Below are 27,912 nucleotides of genomic sequence, written 5' to 3'. Positions count from 1 at the left end.
CCTGAAGGTCCACAAGGCCTTAGAGGATTGTAGGAGCCTTACTGAGTCCTGACCAATTGGAGACTCATGAATCTTAGCCCTTTGCTCCCTCATCTATGGAAGGGTGGCTTGCTTTCTTTTCCCCCCCACTCATTTCCTCCTCCCTCCCGCGTTGCCCCTCCTCTCAGAGTAGGAAAGCTTGGAGGCTTCTTCTAGACCAGTTTTGAGCCCCCACTCACCTGTCTTCTCTTCAGCTTTGCTGCTTTCCGCTGTCTCCGTTGGAGGCGGGGCGGTTGCCTTGACAGCAGCATCCTCTGCAGCAGGGGTGGTGGCAGCAGCAGTGGGAACAGCAGCAGGCACATCGGCTTGTTTAGGCTCCTCCTTGGCAGGGGCATCTTCAGCCTTGGAGGACGGAGAGTTGTCAGTGGAAGCTTTAGTGGCACTTTCTGTTTCAGGGGAGACCGGCTTCTCCTCTGATGGGGCAGTGGCCTTGGGGGCTGGCTGCTCTGAAGCAGCAGCCGGGGCACCAGCCTCCTTCTCCTCTGAAGTACTCTCCCCAGCTTTGCTGGCCTCTTCTGCTTTAGGACCATCAACTGGGGCAGCTTCTGTAGCTGCAGGGGCTTCACTCTCTTTTTTCTCCACTGCATCAGCGGTAGCAGCAGCTTCATCTTTCTTCTCATTCGCATCAGCCTCAGCAGCTCGGGCATCCCCTTTCTTTTCCCCCTTGAGCTTTTTCCTTGTTATGTGTCCACGAAAGCTGGCCTGAATTTTGGTGGCTGCCTTATGAGCTTTATCTTCTGGTTTGATGCCATCTTGTTCAATCTTTTGGTCAGCATCATCATTTTTTTCAACCTTGGAAAAGAAAAGAGAAAAGGAAGAAAAGACTATGAGGACATATCACATCTCAGGATCATAGATTAAGAGCAAGGAAGAATATTAGAAGCCATCTGGTCCAATCCTGTTATTTTACAGATGAAAACCAGCAATGTTAAATGATTTGCCAAGGATCACATTGCTAATAAGTGACAGAGGTGAGACTTGAACCCAGGTTCTCTGATCCCAAGCCCAATGTTCTTACAACTAATCCATATTTCTCAAAATCAAAGCAAAAAGCAAATAGCAACCCACACTTTTCCATAATGCAGGATTTGAGCCAAACTTGCATCTGGCTGAGAAAAAGGGCAGATTGTTTTACTAGAAAACAATACTTATGGCCTTCAGGGAACCGAGGCATATTTTAAAAATAAAAGTCTGTTCAGACTGACATCTGTGGCTTAGGTTTTAAATTCCCAACATATTGAACTTCTGATGATCCCCAAAAAGAGCCACAAATAACTTTCTCAGTATCATTGTAAGCATTCTCCCTTGACTAAACTCAAACCAATGCTTTTTGGGTGGACTGCAATGTTTGAATTCATGTTTGCTCCCAGTTTATAACCAAAGAACTCCCAGTAAAGCTGTTTTTCTGGTATTTCTGGCTGGACACTGACTGTGGTATGCCAAGAAATCCTATGAAAAAGCCTGTTCTCCCAGAATCTACAGCATGAATTTATAACAATGAAATGTTCAGTGCAGATAGCATGGTAAAATTGGTACCAAACAAACCCAGAAAGTTCTGATTCCAAATTCAAGTTGAAAGTGGATTTTGAAGTTTTAAGGAAAATCTCAAAATTTTTTTAAATAATTTCCAAATAATACACACACACACACACACACACACACACACACACACACACACACACACACACACACACACACACCATACACACTTTCACATTCATTCAGCCATCCTAAATTTACTCATTTAATTCAGAAGAGAGAAATTGGGCTTTTCTGAATACGTTGGTTTGTTAATGAATATGTTTAGTTTCATGAAAGAATATATAGTTTCAATTTTTTAGAAAAAGTGGCATAAATTAACTAGAACATGAATCCCAATTAGAGAAGCAATGTAAAGCCACCCACTCTGATAAAATAGAAGTATAATATCATAAACTATAATTTTGCTTAATTTAATAGGGTTCTAATCAAGAAACTAAAAAGTCAGCACACAGATTTTTTCATCTATTGGCACCCACATTAGAATCAATGAACAATTCATGGTTCTAAGACTAAGAGGAGGAATTAATCTGTTGAATGATAAACCATGGAATGGAACTCATGCCCATCTATGGAAAACACTCCATAGACATGCCCCAATATTTCTGTGCCTACAATTGGTCATTGTTGTTCTCCATTATTATCTAGTCATTCTTCAACATTCATTCATTTACCTTAGCCCAATATCTGTACCTAAAACATGTAAAAGTTATTATAGGAAACTATCAAAAAAAATCCACTTAGATAGAAGGAGAGAAAGTTTCTATTAAACATAAAAAAGATATTCCTGACTCTAAGAGTTATGAAATATTGGGATATTCTTTCAATTTGTTTGAAAATATAGTCTATAGTTTACAGGGGAGCTTTATTGCAAATCCTACCAATCAATTAATCAACAAAACATTTTAAGGGACTCCTATGAGCTAAACATTATGCCAGGCCCTTCTTCCAAATACAAAGAATGAAAAAAAATCCCATTTGAAAGGAACTTACAAAGGAAGACAAGAAATATATAGATGTTGATATGGAATAAGTAAAAATATATACATATATAAATATACATATGTACATATATATATATATATATATATATATATAATGAGAGAGATTACAAACATGTTTCCTTTCCTAAAAGTATTCATGAGTTACTTTTTTCCTGTGACCTTCTCCCTCTTCGCTATACAGACTTTACTTCTCAATAACTTGTCATTTCTAAATCTATAAATTTCTATTATATTAGAAGGAGGCACTCTCCTTCCTCTCATCACTTAGAAGTATGATGATGAATATGGATTTCTAAGTTGAGTTAGGGCCCAATTGGAGCCAAGGAAAGATAATAAAATAAGTCCTGAGCAGGCTATTGTGCATTTAAAGATTCCATTAATGTTGCTCTGGAGGTAAGCCATGCTTCACTAAGAGTAGAGAAATGAAAAGCCAGTCAATGAAGAGTATTTAATTTAGACACATACCATTCTTTCCCAGCCTAGTCTAGAATTTAAGCCAAATACTTAAATACTCATATTCCAGGGACCTTGTATAAAGAAAAAAGAAGTCTCACTTCCCCAGTTCCTAGAGGCAAAAAGCAAGGGACTTTCATGTTCCATTTCCCTAAGTAGATTTTGTATATAGCATATGTTGTTGTTAATGGTCACTATGGTAGTAGTAGTAGTAGTAGTAGTAGTAGTAGTAGTAGGTTTTAATTTCTGAAAGATATTTTTTCTCACTAAAAATATTTTGGTAGTGAATGAATTTACCTATAACTTGATTTAAGGAACAGACCTAAGTAATTATATGGAAGAGGGTTGATTATCTATTACTCAGTCAATTCACTAGGTTCAGCAGAATATGTGAACTCCCTGAATCACATAATAATATTCTTCCCTACCAAAAAAAAAAGAAGATAATTGGGCATTGTTTGGGGCATAGTAAATATTAATTCAAAGAATAAAATGATTCCTACTCACAAGGATCTTATATTTTAAGGACAGATTCAATACAAGCTGTCCCAAAACTCTAAGAGCAGTTAAAAGATATTAAAGTTTTAAATTGCCCTAAGACTGTATTGTGATGAGGTTTTGTGCACTCAAGAGCAATTCTGCCATTCTGTCTGTATTTTAATTAGAAGTTAAAGAAATGTTTTTAAAGCACAAGGAGCAATGGACTATTTCAGACTAGCAGAGTTTCTTGCCTTGGGATAATATTTATCTCTTTGAAAACTACCAATAGGCCTAAACACAACTTCCTTCCTTCCTTCCTTCCTTCCTTCCTTCCTTCCTTCCTTCCTTCCTTCCTTCCTTCCTTCCTTCCTTCCTTCCTTCTTCCCTCCCTCCCTCCCTCCCTCCTTCCTTCCTTCCTTCCTCTTTCTCTTTCTCCCTCCCTCTCTTTCTTTCTTTCTTTCTTTCTTCCTTCTTTCCTTCTTTCCTCTTTCCTTCTCTCTCATATATAGATATATGATATATATATACTTATATAAATATATGCATGCATTTTATGGGGACATGTGTATATATATGCATATGTAGAAATATATACATATAAGTATATAATATCAAACTTCAGAAAAGAATAAAGTAATAAAATAGAAAATGGCATATTCTTCTTTCCAAACAAATATCAAAGCAAATTAGATCTATTTCCCGAAAGCCTTTAAAGTACCTTTACTGAGGCATCACAGAGAGGTCACAAATGCTGATATACTTGATCCAACTATGAGAGAACCATTTTTTAAAAGGTGGATGATCAAGTCCAAAAAGTGACATCGCCTCAGCCCCATCTATTTTCTCACTGGATGAATGAAGCAATACAGAATAAAGTTTTCCTTGTCTTGTGTTCTTGTTTTAAATCTTTGTTACAAAGCATAACTCTCTGAGTAAGTGAGTGGGAAGGAATATATTTCGAAACTAATATAATGTAAGAGATAAAAGAAATCAACAAAATAATATTAAATTTTTAAAGAAAATACAATTTTCCATCTGGTATATTCCCTTTTGAGATAAAAATGAATGCATTGGCTTGGATGTGACTGCTGTCCAACATAGAATCTGCCATTTTGATCCCTCATTGTAGATGGAAATGAGAGGATCACCTTAGGTCACATTTTTTAAAATGCCTGCACCAAACAAAAATCAATACATTCAAATATCAAAGATCAATCCCATAGCTATTCACCTCTAAGGTTTTGTTCAAAGCCTTTTTGAGTCAGAGGAGACTTTTGTTAATCTCAATTTTCTCCCCAGTGACCTCTACTAGCAATCCTGTGAATTAATTGGAAGGCTAACAATAGATAATGCAATATATTTATGTAGATGGTGTAGGATCAGGGGAAGGAAAGAAAATGGAAGAAATTCCCTTAAGGTAACAACTGGATAGATTTTTGGAATTGCTTAGCCTTCCTCTAACCCCCAGATGGAATGTAACCTTATTCCAAGTATTGATTTGTTAAATGAGAAAGACAGTGTAGACCATCAAAGACAAATACTTATTCACATTCTGTCTACACTGTTCCACGTCCTGCTAACTTACAAAACAGGCCTCTAGATCAAAGTAAACATATGCCACAAAATGGCAGAAATGGAAGGGATGCCCAAGATCTTCTATTCCAAGGTTTCTCATAAAAAAGGTTAATTTTATGAGTCATGGACACTTAGTAACATGCTGTATCAATCATATGCATGTTTTTTAATTAATTAAATGAAATGCCAAATTTCATTTAGAGATTAGCAAAAAGAAAAGTATATTTTTAAAATTTAAGTTACAGACCTGATAAAATCTCTATATGGCTATACCGGGCATCTGTGAACTTCTGTGATGGGTCTTTATTCTAGTCAAATGCTTTTGTTTCATAGGCAAGGAAGGTGATGCTCAGGGAAGTTAGTGAATATGCCTCATGTCACGACAACTATCATACCCAAAAGGACAAAAATTCTAATTCGGGTCTTTTGTCTTTTGTTGTACCATTGATACCTTTCTATTGCTGTGTCAAGGTTAAAGTTCTGAAGCTTGCTGATATATACAGCCTAGATGATGATATTAAGAAGTGAGCAAATTGATCAAAGTAAGAATCTTGGTTTCATATTAAATATAATATGAATACCCAGGCTTCCTGTAAGTATTCTCTTATCAATATGAAGAATGAATGAATGAATGAGTGAATGAATGGATGGATGGATGGATGGATGGATGGATGGAGAAGAAGCCTTCCCTTCCCTATGTCTGCCTATTCCCCACCCTCTCACCAGTCCCACTGTCTTATTCTCTGATTCACAACTACCTTCCCAGAAATCCTGCTGTTCTTGCCATTCCCTACTGTGATTTACACAGCCCAATCTGGGGGCACCGGAGCAGCTGTCCCTGGGAGGATGTCTTCAACTAGAAGATAGAAGCATAACCCTGTTAAATTAACAGTTGTGAACTGAGCATGGAGCCAAGAGGCTGTAACTTACTCTAAATTTATTTTAATGGATCTCAAATGAAGAATGGTGGTGAGTGGTAATGGAAATACTGATAACAGAGAAAGGTTATTGTTTTTTAGTTGTTACAGGTCTGTTGGACTCTTCATGACCCATTTAGGATTTTTTGAAAAAGATACTGGAACAGTTTGCTATTTCCTATGCCAGTTCATTTTATAGATGAGGAAACTGAGGCAAACAGGGTTAAATGATTTGTCCAGGGCAACACAGCTAGTAAGTGTCTGAGGTTGGATTTGGACTCGGCAAGATGGGTTTTCTTGACTCCAAGCAAGGTGCTCTATCCGTTGTGCAACCTCACCACCTTCTATTGAAAGATATTTAGTGCTAAAGAAAGGGAAAAATACTTTGTGAGCCAATTGCCTTGCATAAGTGAAAGTAGATAAGACTGTGGAACAATTGTGTGTGTGGGAAAAGCACCATTATTTGATCTCAAAGAGGCATCATAGTCATTGAGAAGGTCATGAGAGAACCCTAATTTTAAAGCCTCATTTTCTCTTTAAAAAATCAAGCATAGATAATGAAGAATGTTACTCAACCTCTGACAGAGGGGATAGTTTAACTATGCAGAATGAGATAAACATTTTGGGACAGGTCCAATGTGGGAGTGTGTTTTGAATGAAAATAAATATTTGTTAAAAGCTTTGTTTTCCTCCTATTTGAGGACGAGGGGAAAGGTGAGAGGAGAAAAAAAATTGTTAATTGAAAAATGTTAAATTTTTTAAAGAACAAGAAAAAAGCTACTATATTTAGATAAAAAGTGAGCATCTGTACAAGGCTCATTGGAGAAGAAGATATATCCTAATAAAGAAAAGATAACTTTAATGCATGACTAACCCACCACCTAATCTACCTTCTTGTATTTATTTCCCTGCCATTAGGGTATCCCCATTATGTTCTGTGATACAGAAAAACTAGATTTGTGTGCTAAGACAAGAGTGGTGATTAGACTGATTTTGAGAAAGATCCCAAAGATCAAGGAAAAAGGGGACCAAGAAAGACAATAAAGGAGAGAGAACAGTGACTTTGAAGGAAAAGGGCTCAAAAAAAGGTAGTCTCATATTTGATGGGGTCTAAGTATTCCTCATTGGTTGTCCAGACAATAAGGAGAGTTATACTGCCTGACTTAACTTTTTGGGGTCATGAATCCCCTTCTTTGGAAATGTGATGAAGCTTATGGACAGGTTCTCAGAATAATGTTTCTAAATGCATAGAATATATGGAAAATATAGCATTAAATAGAAACAAACTAAAACATTACAAAGTAAACCAGTTATATAGAAATTTAGGTAAGAAAATATACAAAAACTAAGTTCATAGAAGAGGAGTACAGCATGATATAGAAAATTCTGAAGTCTCAAATGGCAGGGAAGAAAAAAATTCATGCTGGTACTCAGGTACCTGGGACAGAAATATCCAGAAGCAAGATCATTTTAAATACTTAATTATACCTTATTTTGAATAATTACCTACAATTTATCCTCTATTTGTGTTTTGTACAGAGATATTTGTATATTGTCTCCCTCATTATATAGTGAGCTCCTTGAGGGAAGAGATAATTTTAATTTGTATTATATCCTTAGCTCTTGGCATAATATCTGGCATGCAGTAGGTGCTTAATAAATACTTGCTGACTTGTCTTAAAAAATCTCTTTTAGGGTGAATAAATCTGAAAGTTGTGATCACTTTCTCACATCTGGGCTATCCCCAATAACCCATTGGCTATCCCCATGCCTGAATCCACTCCTCAACTCCATCTCTCAGAGTGCCTAGTTTTCATCAATAATAATAATAATAGTTAGTTTGGGGCAGTGAAGTGACAGAGTGGACAGAGTGCCAGTCCTGGAGATGGGAGGACCTACCTGGCTTCCAAACAGACCTCAGGCACTTCCTAGCTGTATAACTGGGGAAGTCAGTTAACTCCATTTGCCTAGCCCTCGCTCTTATGTCTTAGAGTTGTTACTAACAGAAAAGTAAGGGTTTTAAAAATAATAATAATAATAACAATAACAATAACAATAATAACTAGTATTTACATGGTGCCTAATCTATGACAGGCGCTGCACTAAGCACTTTGCAAATATTATCTCATTTGATCCCCACAGTCCTAGGAGGCAAACTCTATCTTCTATCCATCTTATATTTAAGGAAATTAAGGCAAATAGAAGTTAAGTGATTTTCCCAAAGTCATATCACCTGTGTTTTATATACATTTTTTAAATTTATAAATATATTTATTTTAGACATGTTATATATACATATAATTTTACTTATGTATAATTTTTGTATTTAGTTTTATATGTGTGTTTTAGATATGATCATATATAATTTTAAATAAAATATTTAAATTAATAAATTTATATAATATGTATACAAAAAACATCTAGGTGACTGATATATACACACACTGAGCACATATTGTATATGTGCATGCATATAATAAACACATGGATAGAATAAATGCAATACGATTGTGCATATATACATGTACACATATAAATTATAAATAATAGATGCACACATATATTCATAAAATATATATTTATATACATGTGCATATTTATAGAATATATTTCTATATTATGTGTATACATATAATTTTATTATATGTAGAATATATAATATATAACAATATGATATATATATTTGTATATATCTAAATATGTTCATGATGCCTCTCCCCACTAAACTGTAAGCTTCTTGAGGGTATAAGCTATCTTCACTCTTGTCTTTGTATCCCTATATGCCCTAGCACAGTGTCTGACATAGGATAAATACCTAAGAAATAAATGTTAATTGATTAATTGATAAATGTCCCTACTGAGATCTGGACATCTAGTAAGGTGGTACTGCAACTGAGAGGATGTTGTTGGTAGATCTCTGAGAATAAAGACAAGAGATCAGGGCAAAGAGCTACAGAAGTCCCAAGATCCAAGACAAGAGATCCAAGAGGACTCCATTAATTGAAAGTAATCTGCATAGAATTGAAATAGGTTGAACTTTCCTCTGGCAGAGGAACAGATGATGAAGTAAAGTTTACATTTTCCCTCAGATGGGTGGACATCTGGCCTCCCTTGGAGCCAGGATGGCCTGGATTCAAGTCTTACCTCAGATACATACAAGCTTTGTGATCCAGAGAAAACAACATCTTGGTGTCCCCAGGAAGTTCTCTTAAGACTATAAATTACAGAGGATTACTGATTTAATATCAAATAATCCCCTTTCACCAGTATCTAGATCTAGATTTACATCTTTGGGGAGAATTTCCACACCTTGAGTGTAAGCCCATGAAATCAAAGGTGCAGACAAAGAAATAAGCAAGCTGGATTTCTTTATCAGATATTTGATTTTCCCTATAATATTTAAGCACATTCGTTCTCATCAGTAAGCATGACTGATGAAGAGGAAGACATTCAGCTTCTTACTTTATTCATACCTATTGTTTTTCTCTTGTTCCTGGAATCCTTAAGAAACTTAAAAACTAAGCCTTAAAGAATAGGCAAAAAACTTCAAACACCTGTTTCAAAATGTCCTATTTGATGGCCATGATTATGTTATAAATCACATGAAACAATACTTGTAAAAGCATATAGTACAGTGTCTAGCACAATAAACTAGAGGGAGGAAATGGAAATGTGAGAGCTTGAAGTGGGAGAAAGTCACAGCATTCCTGGACTTTTTCCCTCAAATTTAGTTCTAAGCAACCTAGAAAGAAATGGAAGGGTGTTTTCAGTTGATGAATGGGCAAATCATATGTTTAGGCATTTATCAGAGGAAGAAATTCCAGATAATAATAGACGTATTAAAATGATCCAAATAACAATTGGAGCAATACAAATAAAGCAACTCTGAGGTTCAACCCCATCCTCATCAAATTGTCAGTGTTGACCAGAAAAAAAAGAACTTTTTAAATGTTGGAGGGCTGTGGGAAACCACATTCATTAAGGAACAGATAATTGGTTCAAATATTCTGGAAAGCTAATTGAATATGTCTCAAAAGTTGCTAAATTATTCAATGGTGAGAAAGAGTGCTATTCCCTTCTAGAGAAAGAACTATGAGAGTAGAAACACAAATGAAAAACATATGAATGATCACGTGGTTTAATGGGGACATGATTGGTGTTTTTTGTCTTTAAAAGATCACTCTATTGCAAATATGAATAATATGGAAATAGGTTTTGAACAATGATGATACATGTATTAAAAAAGTTGTTAAATTATAAATGATCCCCTTTGACCAGTATCTAGATCTAGATTCTAAAGAAATCAAATAAAGGGGGAAATATCTAGACATACAAAAATATTAATAGAAACTTTTTTAGGTTTGCAGACAACTGAACACTAAAGGAGTACATATATGTGTTTGTGTATGCATATGTTTGAATTTCCAAATGCATATATTGTTATGAGAATTTTTTCATTATCTTTCAATTGAAGGAGACAAAAGAAATACATTTTTGGTTATTTGATATTACATTTTAAAAAGAGAGGGGAAGGAGAATGAAAGCAGAAAGATGGGAAGGAGGGGAGGAGAAAGAGAAGGAAAGGGACTGTCTTTGTATGTTTACATGAAAGGGGGGATGCTTTGTTTTATTTAATGCTCATCCTGGCTTAGTTGGACTTTGCAAGAGATATGGGAAGAGGTAAACTAAGGATAAAATCACTACAGCCCTGAGAATTATGCCAGCATAGGAGCTCTGCATCCCTGAAACTGGTTCTTCAAGGAGCTGATTTTAGCTTACAGAAAAGCCTATGCTTAACTACAAGGTATCTGAAATAGTGGCTGAGTGATTCAGTAGGGGTAACTAGGCATAAATCTAACTTCCTCCAAAAATCAAGCTTGATAGTAGCAAAAGGAGAGCATACTTCCCATTTCAAACCCACAAGGAACACAAAATATTTCACTGAAAGCAAGTTAAAGATAAAGCCAGGTATTCCAAAGGATTCACTGTGAACAATATTTGTATTCATTCATTCATTTTATACTATTTATTCATTATTGCCTGAATGCATGACACTGCAATAGGTGACAAAATATGCAAATTTTATTTTTTTCTTTTTTTAATGGTAAATTTTTACTTTTTACCAATTACATGTAATAACAAATTTCCACATAAATTTTCTAAAGTTATATGATCCAAATTATCTCCCTCCTTTCTTCCTTCTCCTCTCCTGGAGCAAACAAGTCAATCTGGGTTATATATGTGTTATCACACAAAACATATTTCCATGTTATTCATTTTTGTAAGGGAATAATCTTACAAAACCAAAACCCCAAAACATATACCCAAATAAACAAGTGAAAATTGTATGAGATGCAAAATTTAGACAAGACACAATTACTACCACCATGAAGCTCAAATCTGCATACATATATATTCATTTCAATCTCCATTTTCCTTGTTAAGCCATACAGAGAAAGATTTTTTAAAAATAGGCTAGGTCTTGGTTGTTTGTAGTTAAGAATCATTCTAATAGTTTTTTCAGGTATGAGTTGGATTAGATGGGCTCTGAGGTTCCCTTCGAAACTGACATGCTGTAAAGCCATCATCCAATAGATGACTGGTCTCAAAAAGGCAGTTGCATACTAGAGGAACCTAGAAAATCTTTAGGAATTCCAGTTTATTTCACTGTTTCAAATCCCCCAAAGCAAGAGATTAAACTATGGGCCTTTGTTTTTAAGATACTGGTGACTGACTTTTAAGAATCTCTCACTATAACAAAGTATCTGTGGGAGAATCTTTTGCATGTTAAATAGAACAATTTTCTTGGCAGATAAAAATAAAGGTGGAAATATTTTATATGGGTGAAGGAGAGTATGCATCAGTCAATGCCAGCAGTAATATGCATAGATTTATTCAGGGACAAGATGTCCAAGATAAAATGAATATAAAAAGCTCTAGCCACCACTAAATCCTATGACCTGGTGCTATTTTTAAATGCCAAGAATTCTAGAGGTCTAAAAAAATGGCAGTGAAAGAGGAAGCAAAAAAGCCCAGCTCTTTCTCACTATTCCAACAAAGATCAAGGAAGAAGACCAGAAAGAATAAAGATACTTGGGAGATTTCCAAGGAAATCCAATGAGAAACTTCAGTGGACCATTTTTCCAGTCTAGGTAAGCATAAAGAGAGGGCTAGAAGCCAATGGGCCCTGGAGAAGGTTCTAGCCAGGAAGATCCAGATTGTCTTCCAGCTCAAGACTGAACTAATGCCTATATCTCTATACACAGTCCCTCTTCCAACTCTGAGGCTTGAAAAGGAGCAAGGACAGAAAAGATCATGAAGCACTGTCATTCTATATCTGGAGCATGATTGAAGATTCAACTATGAACTGAGACTGGGGCTCTACTATGGCAAGGAACAAGATCACAGATATAGCAAGGCCAGACCTATAATACCAAGCAGGGAATAGGAATAAGCCTGAAACTTCCTCCTCAGAAACAAGATTGCAGATTCAGTCCATAAACCCTGGGTACCACCTACAATTGAGTAACCATTGCAGGGACCTTGAATAAAGTATTCATCTATAATTCTATTGTTCTGAACCCAAAGAGGCATCCAACTAGCTATATACAAAGGGCAAACCTGTAGTTGTGTTGCCCAGACCCAAACCAGGGCCAAAAGCTAGGAGATTTGCAATATTTCAGAACAGCTGAGCACTGATCCGACTGTTCTAGATCAAAATACTTGGGGTACACTAAAATTTTGCATCCCCTTGACTTTGAGCTATGTCTGAGATCCTTGGAGAAAAGAGTACTTAATCCTCAGAGAAAGTAGCAGCAGAACCTCAAAGAATATATATGAGAACCACAAAAGATCTCAGTGTTCCTCTCTGAAGTATGAGCCTGATATAACACAATGTGTGAATTCAGCAAGTAAAGCTGGACAAATGAGTAAAAGAAAAAGAAAAAAAATATATTTTTAGAGTCAGGAACAGCAAAGACATTAAAACCCTGAAGAAATCTGTAAGTACTGGATCTGGAGTCAAAGGGACTGAGTTTGAGTCTCAGTTCTGTCCTCTTTGTGGACCTACTTTCTCATCTTCAAATATAGAGATTGGAGAAATCCATTTTAGTTCTAAAACTATAATAATTGATACTTTAAAATTTAAATAGTTCTAAGAAAGGTCAAGGGAACTCTCCCTTTGTTCTCACCTCTGCTTTTGATTTACTGTTACCCCAACAAGATTATTTAACCTTTCTGTGCCTCATTTTGTTAATTGGTAAAATTGTGATGACCTATTTCCCACCTCCACAAGAAAATAGTTAATGTGAAAAAGAGTACAGAATACATTGAACTTTCAAAAAAGACATAATTCATTTAAGTGTACATTTTACTTCTTAGTAGATAAGATGGTAGATAAGATGTTCTTCATTAGGGCTCAAGAGAGGACTAGTCACAATCTGACTACCCAGGTGCTGAAAGAGAGAGCAGACTCTCATTTCTCAGGCCACTCCACTATTCTTTCTTCCTGACTGTTACTTGGGGGGAAAAAAAAAGAATCCTCATAGGCAACTGGTATCTTATACAACCTGTCTGTATGGTTACAAATAGGTGAGAACTAAGATAAAAAAATAATTAGAAACTGATAAGGATGAATTAAACTCAAGTGAGAAGCATCTTCTCTCTTGAGGAGTATATCCCAAAGCTGAGGAGAACTGCCATAATGCCTTGATTTCTCTGCCCATCCAAGAGGCATATTCCATTTGGAAGTGTCTATGAAGTCCCCTTATTTTTTTAACTGTGTCAGGTCATGCAAAGATGTCATATTCTGAGAGTTGATTGTAGGAGGAGTCCTTTTCTGCCCTCTAAGGAACTAGTTTCCCCATATAGGGAGAAAGAATCTGGTTCATCAACTCATCAATTTCTGTGACCTATCTATTCTCAATGAGGTAAGCAAAAAAGAAAATGCTCTTAAATGCAATACAGTCCTCTCTTGGCCCAATTCTTTTTTTTTTCCTACCTTAGAGATCTTTTGCCAGTGTGTATGGCAAAGACAAAGTAGGGGGATAATTAGTTCCTTTACCATTGACAGGATTATTTTATATACTATCACACCATTTCTCTGTACTCAAAGTTCAACATGATTAAGGAGCTAGAAATTCAGTTAATTTGGGTCTCCAGTCAAAACCAACCTTTCTCATTTCCTTTACCTCAAAGTCAACCCTGTCTGATTCTCCTTCCACCCAAGGAAGTGCATAACTTGATGTTTTCCAAATTGACAATGGAGAAAAGTTCCTTTTAAAATCTCACCTGAATTCCAAGAAGGGACTCATTAACTTAGGCATTAATATTATTCTACTTGCTGACAATTATTGTAAAGATAAGATATGGGAAAATAAGTATAATGCAAGAGCACTGTTATGCTCTTAAATGCCATCTAGTCCAACCTCCTCATTTTGCAAAAGAGAAATGGACTCTCAAAGAGCTCAGATTAAGAATACTATGATATCATAGTGAAAATAAATGATTAAAAATTAAAGGTACCATCTGGAAGTTCTTGAATTTCAGAATAAGGAATTTATATTTTACTCTACTGGTAGTGAGTAACCACGAATTTAGGGTTAGGGTTACAGTAGAAAAGTGTTGTGAATAGGGAACTAGGTAGAAAAAATGACTTAGACAACTGAAGTAAGGATAAAAGATAAACTGAGAGTCCATCAATCTTGTAATAAGAAAGGTGGGAAGTTATGGAAGAATTGAAAGAAAATGTAGGTGGGAGAGACAGTGATGATTTAAAATGAATTTGTGTTGGTAATTGATTAGATATGGAGGTTGATGGAGAAGGAAGAATAAAAAATAATTCTAAGGATATGAGTCAAGGATATTGATATCATGAACAAAAAAGGAAAATTTGGAGGAAAGGTAAGATTGGGAAGGGGGAAGGAGTTTGATTTGGAGCATGTTGAATTTGATGTGTCAGAGGAACATTCATGTATAAATATTGAGCAGAGGAGTAGAATTAAGATCCTCCATTGTAATGTAATAGAACCTTTTGAGTAGGGATTGTTTCATTCTATGTACCTCAGTGCCTAGAAAATGACATATAATAAATACTCAATAAAGACTTGCCTATTCATTGATTAATTGTTAGAAATAATATACTTGAACTCTGGTAAGAGTCTGAGATTTGAATGGAATTTTAAATAGAATGTGGATGATATCATCAAGGGAGAATGTGGAGAAAGAGCCAAGGCTCTTTTATGGCCAAGTTCAGAACTTTGGGGGATGTCTATGATTAAGGAGTGTAAAAAGGATGAGATGCCAAAAATGGGAACTGAAATGTATCAGGCAGAGAGGCAAGAGGAGAATCAGATGAGAGTAAAGTCTCAGAAGTCAAATAAAAGAAGAATATGAAGGAGAGGTGAGTGGATCACAGGGTCAGATGAAGTTAAGAGATTGAAGATGATGAGGACAGAAAGTATAGATCAATTTTTCTTGAAACTTTCTGTGAGGGGAAAGAAAGCCATAAAATAATAGTGTAAAAGAGTAAAGGGAAATGTGTGTGGGGTGTTTTCTTTTGTTTAAGGACAAAGATTTGGAATGATTGTAAAGTAAAGGGAAAGAGTCAAAGAGAGAAGAATTGAGGACTGTGAGATAAGACTCTCCAATGGAATGAGGTCAAGGAAATGACAAAGAATGAGATGTAAAATATGAAAAAGTACAGGGGTTGGCCCTTGACAAGGGAAGCCATTTTATTTTCTATGAGTGTACGGAAAGAGAAGATGAAAAGTAATGAAGTAGAGCAGTAGAGAGAGTTCAAGTCAGTATTAAGTGCAATAGAAAGTGAGGTCATCTGTGGATAGAGTATGGTAAAGAAATATCATAGGAGGCTTGGATAAAAAATGCTTTGACAAAAACTTTAAGGAATGGTTAAAGAGCTAAAGGATTAATACATTTTGCATCACAATGAGGACCCAGTTAGGATTAAAGAGCATGACTTTGTAGGAGATCCAGTCAGCACCCTTTGGGGATTTCTTATAGTAATATCAGTAGTTGAGTTAGTGGCAATTTTGAGTGCGGAAAGCAAATGGTAGTAGAAACTACTCACAACTGAAGAATAAAAATGGGAAGAGTAGAACCTCCATTTGCTTAAGTCTTTATTTTCTGTTCTTTCCATCTACTGTCTTGAAATCCTCCACAGCTGATTACCCTCCTTTAGCTAAACCATTTCCCAAGTTATTCTACATCTGAATTCCTCTGCCTATCAATTGGGAAGGATAGTACAAGGCATGGTATGTAAGTATGATAGCGTACTATTATTCTGTAAGAAATGATTAGGGGAGGGTTTTAAAAATACCTCAGAAGATCTGTATGTACTGATGCAAAGTGAAGTGAGCAAAAGCAAAACAATTTATCTAATAATAAAAATATTATTAAGATAATCTTCACAAAAAGGTAACTAAATATCACAATGATCAACCACAATTCCAAAGGATTCATGATAAAACATGATATCTACCTCCAAGCAGAGAGAAAATGGACTGGAGTGCAAATTAAAGCTTTCTTGCTTTTTCTTTATTTTTTGGACATGGTTAATGTATGAATTTGTTTTACATATTTATATATAGATGCATATGTACATATACATATACAATGGGTTTTATTTTTCTTGCTTTCTCAGCAGAGAGGGGAGAAAGAATTTAGAACTAAAAATTAAAACAAAATAAAATAATAAAAACATCAAAAATATTTATTCTTAATTATATCTTTCAGACCATACAATGTTACTTTCTCACTTAAATCAAAACTCTCAGTATTTGAAGGAAGGGCCCTGCTAATCTTTTTTTAGGAATCTTTTTTAGACATGAACAACACCTAAATTTTGTTTAAGAGTTCTTCCTCAGAATCCTGGGGCAGAGCCATGATGATCAAGAAAAGCATGAGAAAATCCTGTCAATCACTTCTCTTTGGGATCAGGCTGTCTAACTTAAGACTAAAGCTACTCTTCAGGACTCCGGAGTGTGAGCCCTATACAGGAGGAGATGGTCCCCTGGATGGCAGGTGACATATATACATTTCTTTGCAAACTTGAAAGTGCTAGAGGGTTATATAGATAGAGCACCAGATCTGGAGTCAGGAAGATGTGAGTCCAAACACAGATTCAAATATACAAGCTCTATGACCCTTAGCAAATCACTTAAGCTGTTTGTCACAATATCTTCATCTTTAAAATGGAGAAAATACGAATACCTACCTTTTTTGTAGTATTGTAAAGAAAAAAGTGAGATATTTGTAAAGTGATTTGAAACTTCAAGGCACTATGTAATCTAGTTTATTATTATTATTATTGCTTCTACTATTGCTACTATGCAAATATTAGTTATTACTACCTATTTTGCTATATCTTAGCAGTATCATTCTATATACATGGTGAATAATTTGAAATCACTTGAGGGGTTGGGAACACCTTCCAGGAAGTTGTTTTTGTTAACAAGTGCCAAATTTTACTTGTCTTCACCCCACCCCAAAAATGAGGTCTTTAAACCTCATTTTTTAGGATTTTGACTTCCTAAATGTTAGAATTTGAAAGGGCTGTGTCCCCTGCCCCTGCTACTTTATTTAGCAAGGAAAATCATCTTCAAAAGGAAAAAGGAAAAAAAAATTCAAATCACAGAGTTAAAAACAAACCATGGCATTAGGAACTGATCACCAAGGTGATTCTGTGACTCATTTACATTGCCAAGATTCTTTCAGGGATAAAGCTTCCCACTTGTTCTGCTGAGAACTGCATAGAAATCAGTTTTCCTATTTCATGCTAAAAGTGAGTAGAGCAAGTCTCAGAAGAGGGTAAAGAGAGTCGGGGGGAAAGTAGGGAAGAGAAGTTTAATTTGTCATTATTGAATCTTTTTTAAATGAGGAAAGTGATCCAAGAGACATTTATTGAAAGTTGTTATTTAAGACACAGCCTAGCTGTCTAAATGTATGAATTTGTTCTATAATTGGAAAGACTTATATGAACTGATGCAGAAGGAAATTAACAGAACCAATGGAACAGCTGGCTCTTTAGCATCAATACTGTAAAATGAACAATTCTAAAAGACGTGAGAACTCTGATCAACTAAGTGATCAACTGCCATTCAGAAAAAAAATTAGAAAAAAATGCTGCCTATCACATGACATATAGATGATGGGACAACATTCAGAAAAAAGAATCACATTTTCAGATAGGATCAATATGGGAATTTGTTTTGCTTTATTGTGCTTATGTGATCTAATATTTCTTTTATGCTTCCGTTAATATGGGTAAGTAGAGGAGAGAGAAAAAGGAACGGTTAAAAAAATTTTTTTTTAAAGAGAGGCAAAAGTGAAGATGAAATGAGGTGGTCAGAAATAAAGGATAATAGTGATAATTTCAGCCACTGATTGAATTTTTGGTCAAGAAAGCTCCTCAACAAAATCTACCTCTGACCGTTGGGTCATTTCTAGAAACACTCCATGGGTATTAAGATAAATAGTCCTGAAAGGAGGAAAAAATATCTTCCTCTTAGGCAGTGTGGTGTGTATGGTAGCAGTAAGGTAGAGTATAAAGAACTCTAGATTTAGAGCCAGAAGAATAGAATTTGAATCCCAGTTCAGTTGTTTATTTCCTATATCCATTTAGGAAAGTAATAGCCTCAGAGAGCTATATTTTCCTCACCTATTTGATCCATGGAAACTAAAAAGATACCCATTAATCTTGGGAGAATGACTGAATAAATTATAATATTTTCATATAATTGAATACTATGCTATAAGAAATAAGGAAATAGATGGTTTCAAAGAGACATAGAAAGACTTTTATGAACTGATTCTGAGGGAAGTAAAGCAGAACTAGAAAAACATCTTGTGCCATGATATCAATATTATTAAAATAAATAATTGTGAGGATTTTATTGATGAAGAATTAAATGAGCATTACTAGAATAAAATTTATTTAATAATCCTGTAAGAATAAACAATAGCAACTAGGTAACAAAGCAGATAGAATAGCAAAGTAGATAGAATGCCAGGGCTAAAGTCGGGAATACTTCTTTCTGAGTTCAAATACAGTCTCAGCTATGTGACCCTGGGGAAGTCATTTAACCCTGTTTGCCTCAGTTTCCTTATCTTTAAAATGACAAATCACTCTAGCATCTTTGCCAAGAAAATCCCTTATAGGTTCATAAAGAGTCAGACATGACTGAAACAATTGGACAATAAAAATAAACATTTAAAACTGAAAGAATTATCATAACTGTAATGACAACCCTCTATTTCAAAAGATCAATAATGAAACTTACTATTTGCTTCCTGACATAAATGTGATAACCTTACAGCATAGAATGATGTATGGATATGTATGTGCATATATATACATATATACACACAAATAATAGGATAATTTATTTTACTTAATTAGGCATATTTTTTACCAAAAAAAAAAAAAGCTTTTCTTCCTTTTTTTTCCCCAGTGGGATGGAGGGTAGAGGAAAGGAAGGAAGGAGGAAATAACCACTGATTAAAAGCTTGCTATATAGTAGACACTGTGCTAAGCACTTTGGAAATATCTCATTTGAACTTCAGAATGACCCTGTGAGGTGCTATTATCATCTCTGTTTTACAGTAGAGAAAAATCAGGTAGAAGGAGATTGAGAGACTATATAGATGATAAGTATTTGTGACTACACTCGAAGTCATCTTCCTGATTCCAGGCCCAGCTTTCCATCTATCTACCTGCCTTATCTAGGATGAGAGGGAGAAAAAAACAAATCTCTATTAATTGTTTTAATAGAGATGGAAGTTGTTACAGATGTGGAATGTTGGATGTACTTGTAGATAAAGTCTCCAAGGTACTGTTTGTTTTGCTTATTTATTTTACTTTGTTACAAGAGACCTATCAGAGATTATGGGTAATTTGCAAATGTTTGTAATATAAAAACAAAATACATCAATAAAACTTCAAAAAATTATGATGGAAAAAATGACTCACTGTGGCTTTTTTTGGCTTTTGCACGCAGAATTTGGTTTGGCACATTTTTAAAACTGAGGTAGAGGGAGGGTATAGGGAGAGCATGGCAAAAATGTTGACTTGGCTCTGCCCTTTCTTGAAATTGTCTCTGAATACTGATCAGAGTAAAATGGTTCCCGAGAAGGTCCCCCAATTTAGGAGCTGCCTCATCTCCCAAAAGACCAAAAATGCACCTGATTAGGCAGGGGGAAAATCCCCATAATCATTCTAGGTACCATCTTAAACCAATTTCTAAGAGTGATTCAGAATAGAGAGAGCCTCTTAGTTTTTCCTCAGTCAGGTTTAAGTTCCTATGGCATTTTTTTTCTCATGGACATTAGGATAACTGTAATATTACTTCCTATGCATCCAGCCTGTAGTTAAGTGATTCAGTGGACAGAATGCTGGGTCTTGAGTCAGGAAGACCTGAATTCAAATTTGACCTCAGATACTTATTAATTGTGTGAACCTGGCCAAGACTCTTAATCTCTATTTACTTTAGTGTAAAATGTAGACTGTAAAATGGAGATAACAGGCTAGTTGTAAAGATGAAGTAAGAACATATTTGGGGGGGGGGGAACACAGCACACTTCCTGAGACACAGTAGGTGCTGTATAAATGCTTGTGCCCTTCCCCTTATTTGGCCTTTCCTTCTCATTACAGCTCTTCTAATATTTGAAAAAATAATCATTATAATTCCATCTTCTTTTCTTTAGACTAAACATCTACAGTAGCATCAAGAGATCTCCCACATAGCCTGTTCTCCATCATGACCATCCTCCTGCTTCTCAATTTCCTGACTGAAATGTAGTGTCCAGAATGGAAAATAAGACTGAAGTTGAGGTCTGACTATGGCAGAATATAACTGGACTTTCATCTTGTTCATTTCCACAATGGTACCAGTAGTCTGAGTTCTTTTAAAGTTTACAAAACACTTTATATATATTGTCTCATTTGTTCCTCAAAATAAGCCCCAAAAGTAAGTATAACAGCTTTTATTATTCCCATTGTACAGATGAAGAAACTGAGACTCAAAGTAGAAAAATTATTTAACTAAAATAATGAAATTTATGTTGAAATGAACTTTATGCTCATCTCTCCTGACTTCAAGTCCAATGCTTTTTCCACTATATAATTATGTCTCTTTTAATTTAATATCAAACTGGTTTTTTGACTGCCATATCACACTATTTATTCATACTGAGCTTATAACTCACAAATCCCATAAACCTTTGTCATCTAGTCATATTTCCCTCATTATATACTTTCAAGTTTAATTTTCAACCACATGTAGATTTTTAAACCTTCATGTAGTTCCATTTCTCCTACTTAAATTCTGTCTAATTAGATCTGGTCCGTTGATCTAGCCTTTGAAGAGTTCCTTGCATCCTGACTCACTTATCTAATGTGTTACCAAATTTTCAGATGACACAAGGGAGGGAAGGAATCATGAGTATATCTTTATCAAAATGATTGATGAAAATTTTACATGGCTCCAGATCAAAAACTAGTCCCTGAAGCATTTCACTGCAGACCTCCTCCCAACTTGATATATACCTAGTAATGACTACTCTTTGCATCCAGTCTTCCAACAAGTTCCTGATTCATGTAAGCACTAATCTTTAGCCCACCTCTCTGCATCTCATTCACAAAGATTATGAGATTATAAATTTGGATCTAGACAAGTCCAAAGAAGCCATCAAGTCCAACTCTCATCATTCTGCAGATGCAGAGGCTGAAACACCATAGAGATTGAGAGACATCCTACAAAACACAGTTAGTAAATCTGAGAAAGGGTTGTAAGCCTGACCCTTCCTTCCTCATATGAAGCATTTTGTCTAGTATACCATGTTCCTTCTCTAGCTTGAAAGATTTTGTCAAAGGCTTCCTTGAATTTCAGGTGCGCAGGACTGTGGCATTCTTCTGCTATATCAATGTAGCAACACAGTTAAAAAATTCCTGATGGAGCCATGCTGACTCTATGATCACTGTTGTACTTTTTTTTTGTTTCTTCCTACATTCTTACAATCTTTTTTTTTTAACCTTTACCTTCTGTCTTAAAATCAATACTGTGTATTGGTTCCAACTTAGAAGAATGGTAAGAATTAGGCAATGGGGGTCAAGTGACTTGCCCAGGGTCACTCAGCTGGGAAGTATCTGAGGCCAGATTTGAATCTAGGATATCCTGTCTCTAGGCCTAGCTCTCTATCCACTAAGCCACCCAGTTGCTCTTCCCCCATACTCATTTTTTTAAAAGAATGTAACCTGGAGCTCAAAACCATTTATATAAGACTTTGCTCATTGGTGGAGAATGATTGCTTGATTTTCAGTGCCAGTGTGAGGCAAGAACTTGGCAAGAGTTTGAGAGAGGAGAGATCCATGTTTTTCTGGCTTCCAGTTGACCTGTGGAGGAGCTAATACCTCAATAATAAATTTTAATTAACTAATTTATTATATATATTACATGTAATATATATAATAAAAAATAAATAATAAATAAACAAATTTATAGAATTACAAAGGATTCTAACTAAACTTGAGAATCCTTTGTAATTCTATATATTTTTAAATTTATTTTAAAAACATTATTCTTCCCAAAAAGATCCAAGGAAAAAGATAAAGATTTATACATAAAAAAATACTTATAGCAGCTCTTTTTGTAGTGGCAAGAGTTGAAAACTCAGGGAATGCCCATCAATTGAGGAATTGCTGAACAAGTTGTGATATATGATTGTAATGGAATATGATTTTGCCATAAGAAATGATGAACAGGATGATTTCAGAAAAACCTGGAAAGACTTATATGAATTGATTCCAAGTAAGTGAGCAGAACCAGGAGAATATTGTATGTAGTAACAAAAAATATTGTGATTTGATGATCAACTGTGAAGGAATTAACTATTATCAGCAATGCAGAATCAAAAATAACCCCAAGGGACTCATGATGAAAAAGGCTATCCACTATCATAGAAGAAACTGTTGGGAGTCTGAATGCAAATTGAAGCATATCATTTTTAACTCCATTTCCTTCATGATTTTTTTTCTTGTATGTATAATATGTCCTCTTTTTCAACATGAGGAATATAGAAATAAAAAAAAAGAATGTCCCTATTCCCAGATTATCACACTATCAAGAATTCCTCAAGTAAGATCAAGAACTCCTTTTGGGGAGGCTAGGCACCGTGTCTGGCACATAGTAGGTACTTGATGAATGTTTATTCACTAACAGACTGAGTTTTGAATGAGCTCCCAGTGGGAATGCTCATTCACTCTATGTGCAGTATGGTTAATCTTTATAAATTCTCTAACTCTTATTGGCTGTTGGCTGGCATAAATGGTTTCATGAGCTATTCCCTAGTCTTTCTGTAACTGACATTTGATGGGACGGGAGTCAAACCTATGCAAATAGAGCTCGGGACAATAAGGAAAGACTTAAAAATTTATAACTATCGAAACTGGAATAGTCTGACGCATCTCTCACTTAAGGTATCAACATGCTGACTGTTCCAGAGCTATTTATTATTAAGAAAATTCGTTTGGTACATTTTTGACTGGATGACTACTGAGATCTCGCCTACCTCCATCATTCCATGATTCTGTAATTCACACTCCATTTTCCACTATATCCCCTGAAACATGCCCATGAAAAGAACCAAAAATACAAATCCAACTGAGTAGTACAGATAATAAATTGATCCTGGATTTGAGGAGAAGGAAAAAGGAAGACTGGGGTGGGGGAGTGAACCAGAGAAAGCTTCTAAAAGGAGTTAAGTTTTGAGCTAAGCCTTAAAGGATGAAAAGGAATTAAATAATCAGGAACATCCTGGGGACCTTTCCAGGGAGGAGCTGCTGTAAAAGTCAAGGACCACAGATAGGCAAGGCAAGTTCCTGTAACAGTGAACAGATTCATTTATTGTAGTATGAAGTGCCTGTTTCATGAGAAAGCAAAGTTGGAAAGATAAGTTGAAGTCATATTACTAAACTCATGGACTGCCAGACTTTGGAATGAATCCTGCAGTTACTACAGAATTCCAGAAGGTTTTCAAGCAAGTGAATGTGATTTTTAGAAAAACCAGAATTTTGCAAAGATTAATTTAAGGAGAGCCCATGATTCATATTTTGGTCCTTTAAATGGATCAATGAGCTCCTCAGTTAACATACTTCCACCAACGGTGCAGGTAACTATCTAATCTCCCTTTCTTTTGGATGAAAAGGAAATTCTTATCCAATGCAGCTCTTGTCCACCTTGTCCCATAAGTTCTCCAGGGGAAAGGCGTGTAAGGCAGTGGACGCTCTTCTCTTGTAACAATACATGGATATCAGTGCCTCCACCTAACCAATAGCAAATATGCTTCCCCCAACACATCATGAGAAATTCGTTGGACCCAATCTTCCCAGACAGTGTCTTCCTCAACTCTCTTAATCATTCTAATTCCCTCCTGTGGAGAAATAAATTCATTCCTTAGAGGAAAGAAGGTGATTTTTATCTTTCTTTTTTTGCATTTTACCAGAAGAAAAACTAAACCTAGCAGACATCTCCAGAAATACCGTACTTCTAAAATGTAGGGCCAGAAAGCACGGAATGAAAACGAATTTGAAAAAAGGTATGAAGGTATCATGAAGAAAAGGTATCAAGGCAAAATGAAAGCACTGGATAGTCTTAGGGAAAATGCCATGGAAGATTTTCTGAGCCCCAGATGAAGTGAGAAAACACCGTACCAGCTGCTTCCCCAGGAGGGGAACAAGAGGCATCTGGGAGGACACTTGTGAGATTTTAAATGGTTTGGTTTTTTTTTAACCATCCGAGTTGAGGAAGTCACTTTACGTGAGAAAGTGGTTTTGTGGCACTAAGTTAATGGTGTTAAGTTACCAGACAGAAGATCACACTCTCTAACTCAACACGTCTGCCTCCAGGGACAATTTCTAACAATATCAAGGTCTGGATGAGGACAAGGCAGTGAGAGACACCCAGAGGATGAGCTTCAGGATCACATTGACCCTGCTGGCAGGAGCAAAGGGAAAACTTAAAATCTCCAGGGTAGGGCTCTCATGGGGAAGGAAAAAGCAAATGAAAAGAGTACAGCCCTCAGCACTCAACCAAAATAAACATAACTTGTGAGCAACTGAGCATCCCTTTGAACATGTCTCAGAGATTATTTCAAAGGTACTTCTAGCCACTGCAGACTTGGATGGCAAGGAATAAGGCTAGGCATGCTAGGTCCTTAGCACAAAGGCCCCCAGTGGTACCTTAGAAAAATATACCTACTATGTGCAGTTGTCACTTCCTCAAGCTAAAAATAATTCCCCTAGGGTTGGAAATAAATAATATTTATATAGCATTTACTATGTACTTGGACTATGCTAAATTACTGTGTCATTTCAGATTCTTCATGACCTCATTTGGGTTTTTCTTGGCAGAGGGACTAGAATGATTTGCCATTTCCTTTCCCAAGTCATTTTACAGATGAGGAAATTGACACAAACAGGGTTAAGTGACTTGCTCAAGGTCACACAGTTAATAAACATCTGAGGCTGGATTTGAAATCAAGTCTTCCTGACTTTAGACCCAGCACTCTAAGCAGTGTACCCCCTACATGCCCACTGTGCTAAATGCTTTACAATTATTATCTTATTTGACTCTCACGGTAACCTTAGTAGGTAGGTGCTATTATCATCCTCATTTTACAGAGAAGGAAACTGAAGCAACAGAGATTAAGTGACTAGTCCAAGACTACTCAGGAGTTATAGGTCAGTTTTGAACTCAGCTCCTTATTTAGTTCACTACCTAGCTGCCCAATAGAAGAGTTTTTTGATACTTCTTTCTCCAAATGTAAGTACTAATCCAGTTTCTTTCTTCGTTTGCATTTTTACAGTCATATATTATGCTTTTGGCATTAAAAAAAGACTCTTCAACAAAATCCACCAGTTTCTGGCAGAAGATTTGGATGCCCAGTTCTCTGCTATGGATATTATTCATTAGTCAGCACACTCTTTTCCTCAGCCTTCCTTCCCAAAATGATTCAATGATGCATAAAGAATTCACATCATGTTTGAGGCTAATGGAGTAAAATTGAGTTGTCAATCTGTGAGACAGGGTAAGAGGGAGGGGATGGACACTACTCTACCCTCCTTTAAAAAAAAAATTCTGGGGAAATATAATTCTAATCTGCCCATAACTTTAACCATGGTTGACTTCAACCTAGTTAGAGAAGAAAAGGGGGTCAGAAAACAGAGAAGGAAAAAATTCCCCAACTTCCCATCAGCTTCCCATCTTTATCACAAATATTCCCAAATCAGTCTCAGACTCCTTTGTTCCTCAGCTTCTATTAAGTGACTCCTGTCCCTACTCAAGCTACCCCTTCATTCTCACTTCTTCCTTCTTTTCCATCGTACCCTAATGCCATTTTATGGTGGAAGGAAAAGTTAGAGATCTAATCTAGAGTCTCCAACCAACTCTCAATCCCTAACACACCCATAGGATCAGCATCCCATTTTCCCAGCCTGATCATAAAGGTGGTGGTGAACCCTGGTTCAATTCGAGCTCTAAATCTATGATAAATCATGGTGACTTAGCTTACCCCGGGAGGACCCGATGATCATTTCCCTCAAAATGGACGTTGAGTTGTTTTCCCAAAAGAAGGACTTTTCCTCTCCTCGGCCAACCCCCTCTCTCCTTTATGCTTAAAATAATCACCCCATGTTCACCCTGACAAACGGAGACTCCACCTGGCCTCTGCCCTTCCCTCTTTTTAAGATCCTGGAGAGAGAGGCACAAAATACGTATTAGGACTGCTAGTGCATTTGTCTCAGCCATGGTGTAGGAGGAAAAGAGAAGGGGCTTCCAGACCACCCTTTTTCTTCCTCCTTCCCCACCTTCTCTTTGCTACCACATGGCTGTGTGACCTTGCTAGCACAGAAGTCAGACAGCTTCAGGCAGTCAATGAGGACGCACCATGGGAAGGAGGGAGGGAGAACCACAGCACCCTTCTTTCTGGGCTGTTTTGAGGAACAGCCTTAGGGCCTGGGTCCTTGCTTTTGTTCCCAGTGTCCCTGGAAGAAGCAATTATCTCTCAAACAAGAGTTTGCAGAGGTTCATTAAAATCATACAGAACTCTCTAATGATCAAGAAAAGCAAGGAGAAAATTCCCAGGGGTCATGGGAATTAGAGAGCAGCTCCGCTTTCTCTGCCTGTCAGGGCGAGAGCAGCCTCTCATCTCCTGCTTCAGGAGCAGCTATAGGCTCAAATGAGAGGAGACTGCAAGCTTTCAGGCAAGAGCCACGCCCTTTTATCCCTTTCTCCAGAGCAGCTTCCTCAGGCAGGCCAGGCCTGGGCAGATTGAATGGAGAGGGCTGAAGGCTGCCAGGGAAGAAAGAAGGGAGGGTCAGCGGGCTGGGAAACACAAAGACAAAGGGGGAAAGAGTGCAGAGAGCAGATTGAACAGAGAAGAAATGAGGGAGGCTGGAAAGGGAAAGAGACGAACTGCAATAAGGGCCTGCCAAAAGTCAAAATGCAAGGAAAGATCAGACCAGAGGCCAGGAAAGGATTGAAAGAGGAGAGAGAGAGAGAGAGAGAGAGAGAGAGAGAGAGAGAGAGAGAGAGAGAGAGAGAGAGAGAGAGACAGAGAGAGAGACAGAGAGAGACAGAGAGACAGAGACAGAGAGACAGAGAGACAGAGAGAGACAGAGAGACAGAGACAGAGACAGAGAGAGAGGGGGAGAGAGAGAGAGAGACAGAGAGAGAGAGAGAGAGAGAGAGGCAGAGCGAGAGAGAGAAAGAGAGACAGAGAGAGAGACAGAGAGACAGAGAGAGAGACAGAGAGACAGAGAGAGACAGAGAGAGACAGAGACAAAGAGACAGAGAGAGAGACAGAGAGACAGAGAGAGACAGAGAGAGACAGAG

The 27,912-nt window shown here is 36.6% G+C and overlaps 1 protein-coding gene and 1 long non-coding RNA gene across 6 annotated transcripts in view; one reads left to right on the top strand and one right to left on the bottom strand.

The window, feature by feature from the left end:
* Positions 1-27,912, bottom strand: part of GAP43 (growth associated protein 43) — a 134,715-nt gene that overhangs the window by 63,330 nt on the left and 43,473 nt on the right. The window contains exon 2 of the mRNA XM_007493723.2: positions 219-831. Within this exon, the coding sequence (XP_007493785.1) occupies positions 219-831 (613 nt within the window). The remainder of the gene's footprint in view (positions 1-218; positions 832-27,912) is intronic.
* Positions 15,118-27,912, top strand: part of LOC103093872 (uncharacterized) — a 42,741-nt gene continuing 29,946 nt past the window's right edge. For 2 of the 5 annotated variants that reach the window (XR_008911115.1, XR_008911114.1), the window contains exons 1-4: positions 15,128-15,407; positions 16,188-16,278; positions 20,729-20,908; positions 25,886-26,107. This is a non-coding gene — a long non-coding RNA (uncharacterized LOC103093872). Of the gene's footprint in view, positions 15,408-16,187; positions 16,283-20,728; positions 20,909-25,885; positions 26,108-27,912 lie in introns of all 5 variants that reach the window. The other 3 variants (XR_001629812.2, XR_008911113.1, XR_008911112.1) reach the window with 3 other exon arrangements.

This window comes from Monodelphis domestica, chromosome 4, assembly GCF_027887165.1.
Source record: "Monodelphis domestica isolate mMonDom1 chromosome 4, mMonDom1.pri, whole genome shotgun sequence".
Taxonomy (NCBI): Eukaryota; Metazoa; Chordata; class Mammalia; order Didelphimorphia; family Didelphidae; genus Monodelphis; species Monodelphis domestica.
Note: the sequence above shows the minus strand (reverse complement) of the source record. Positions and strands in the feature narration are given on the sequence as shown.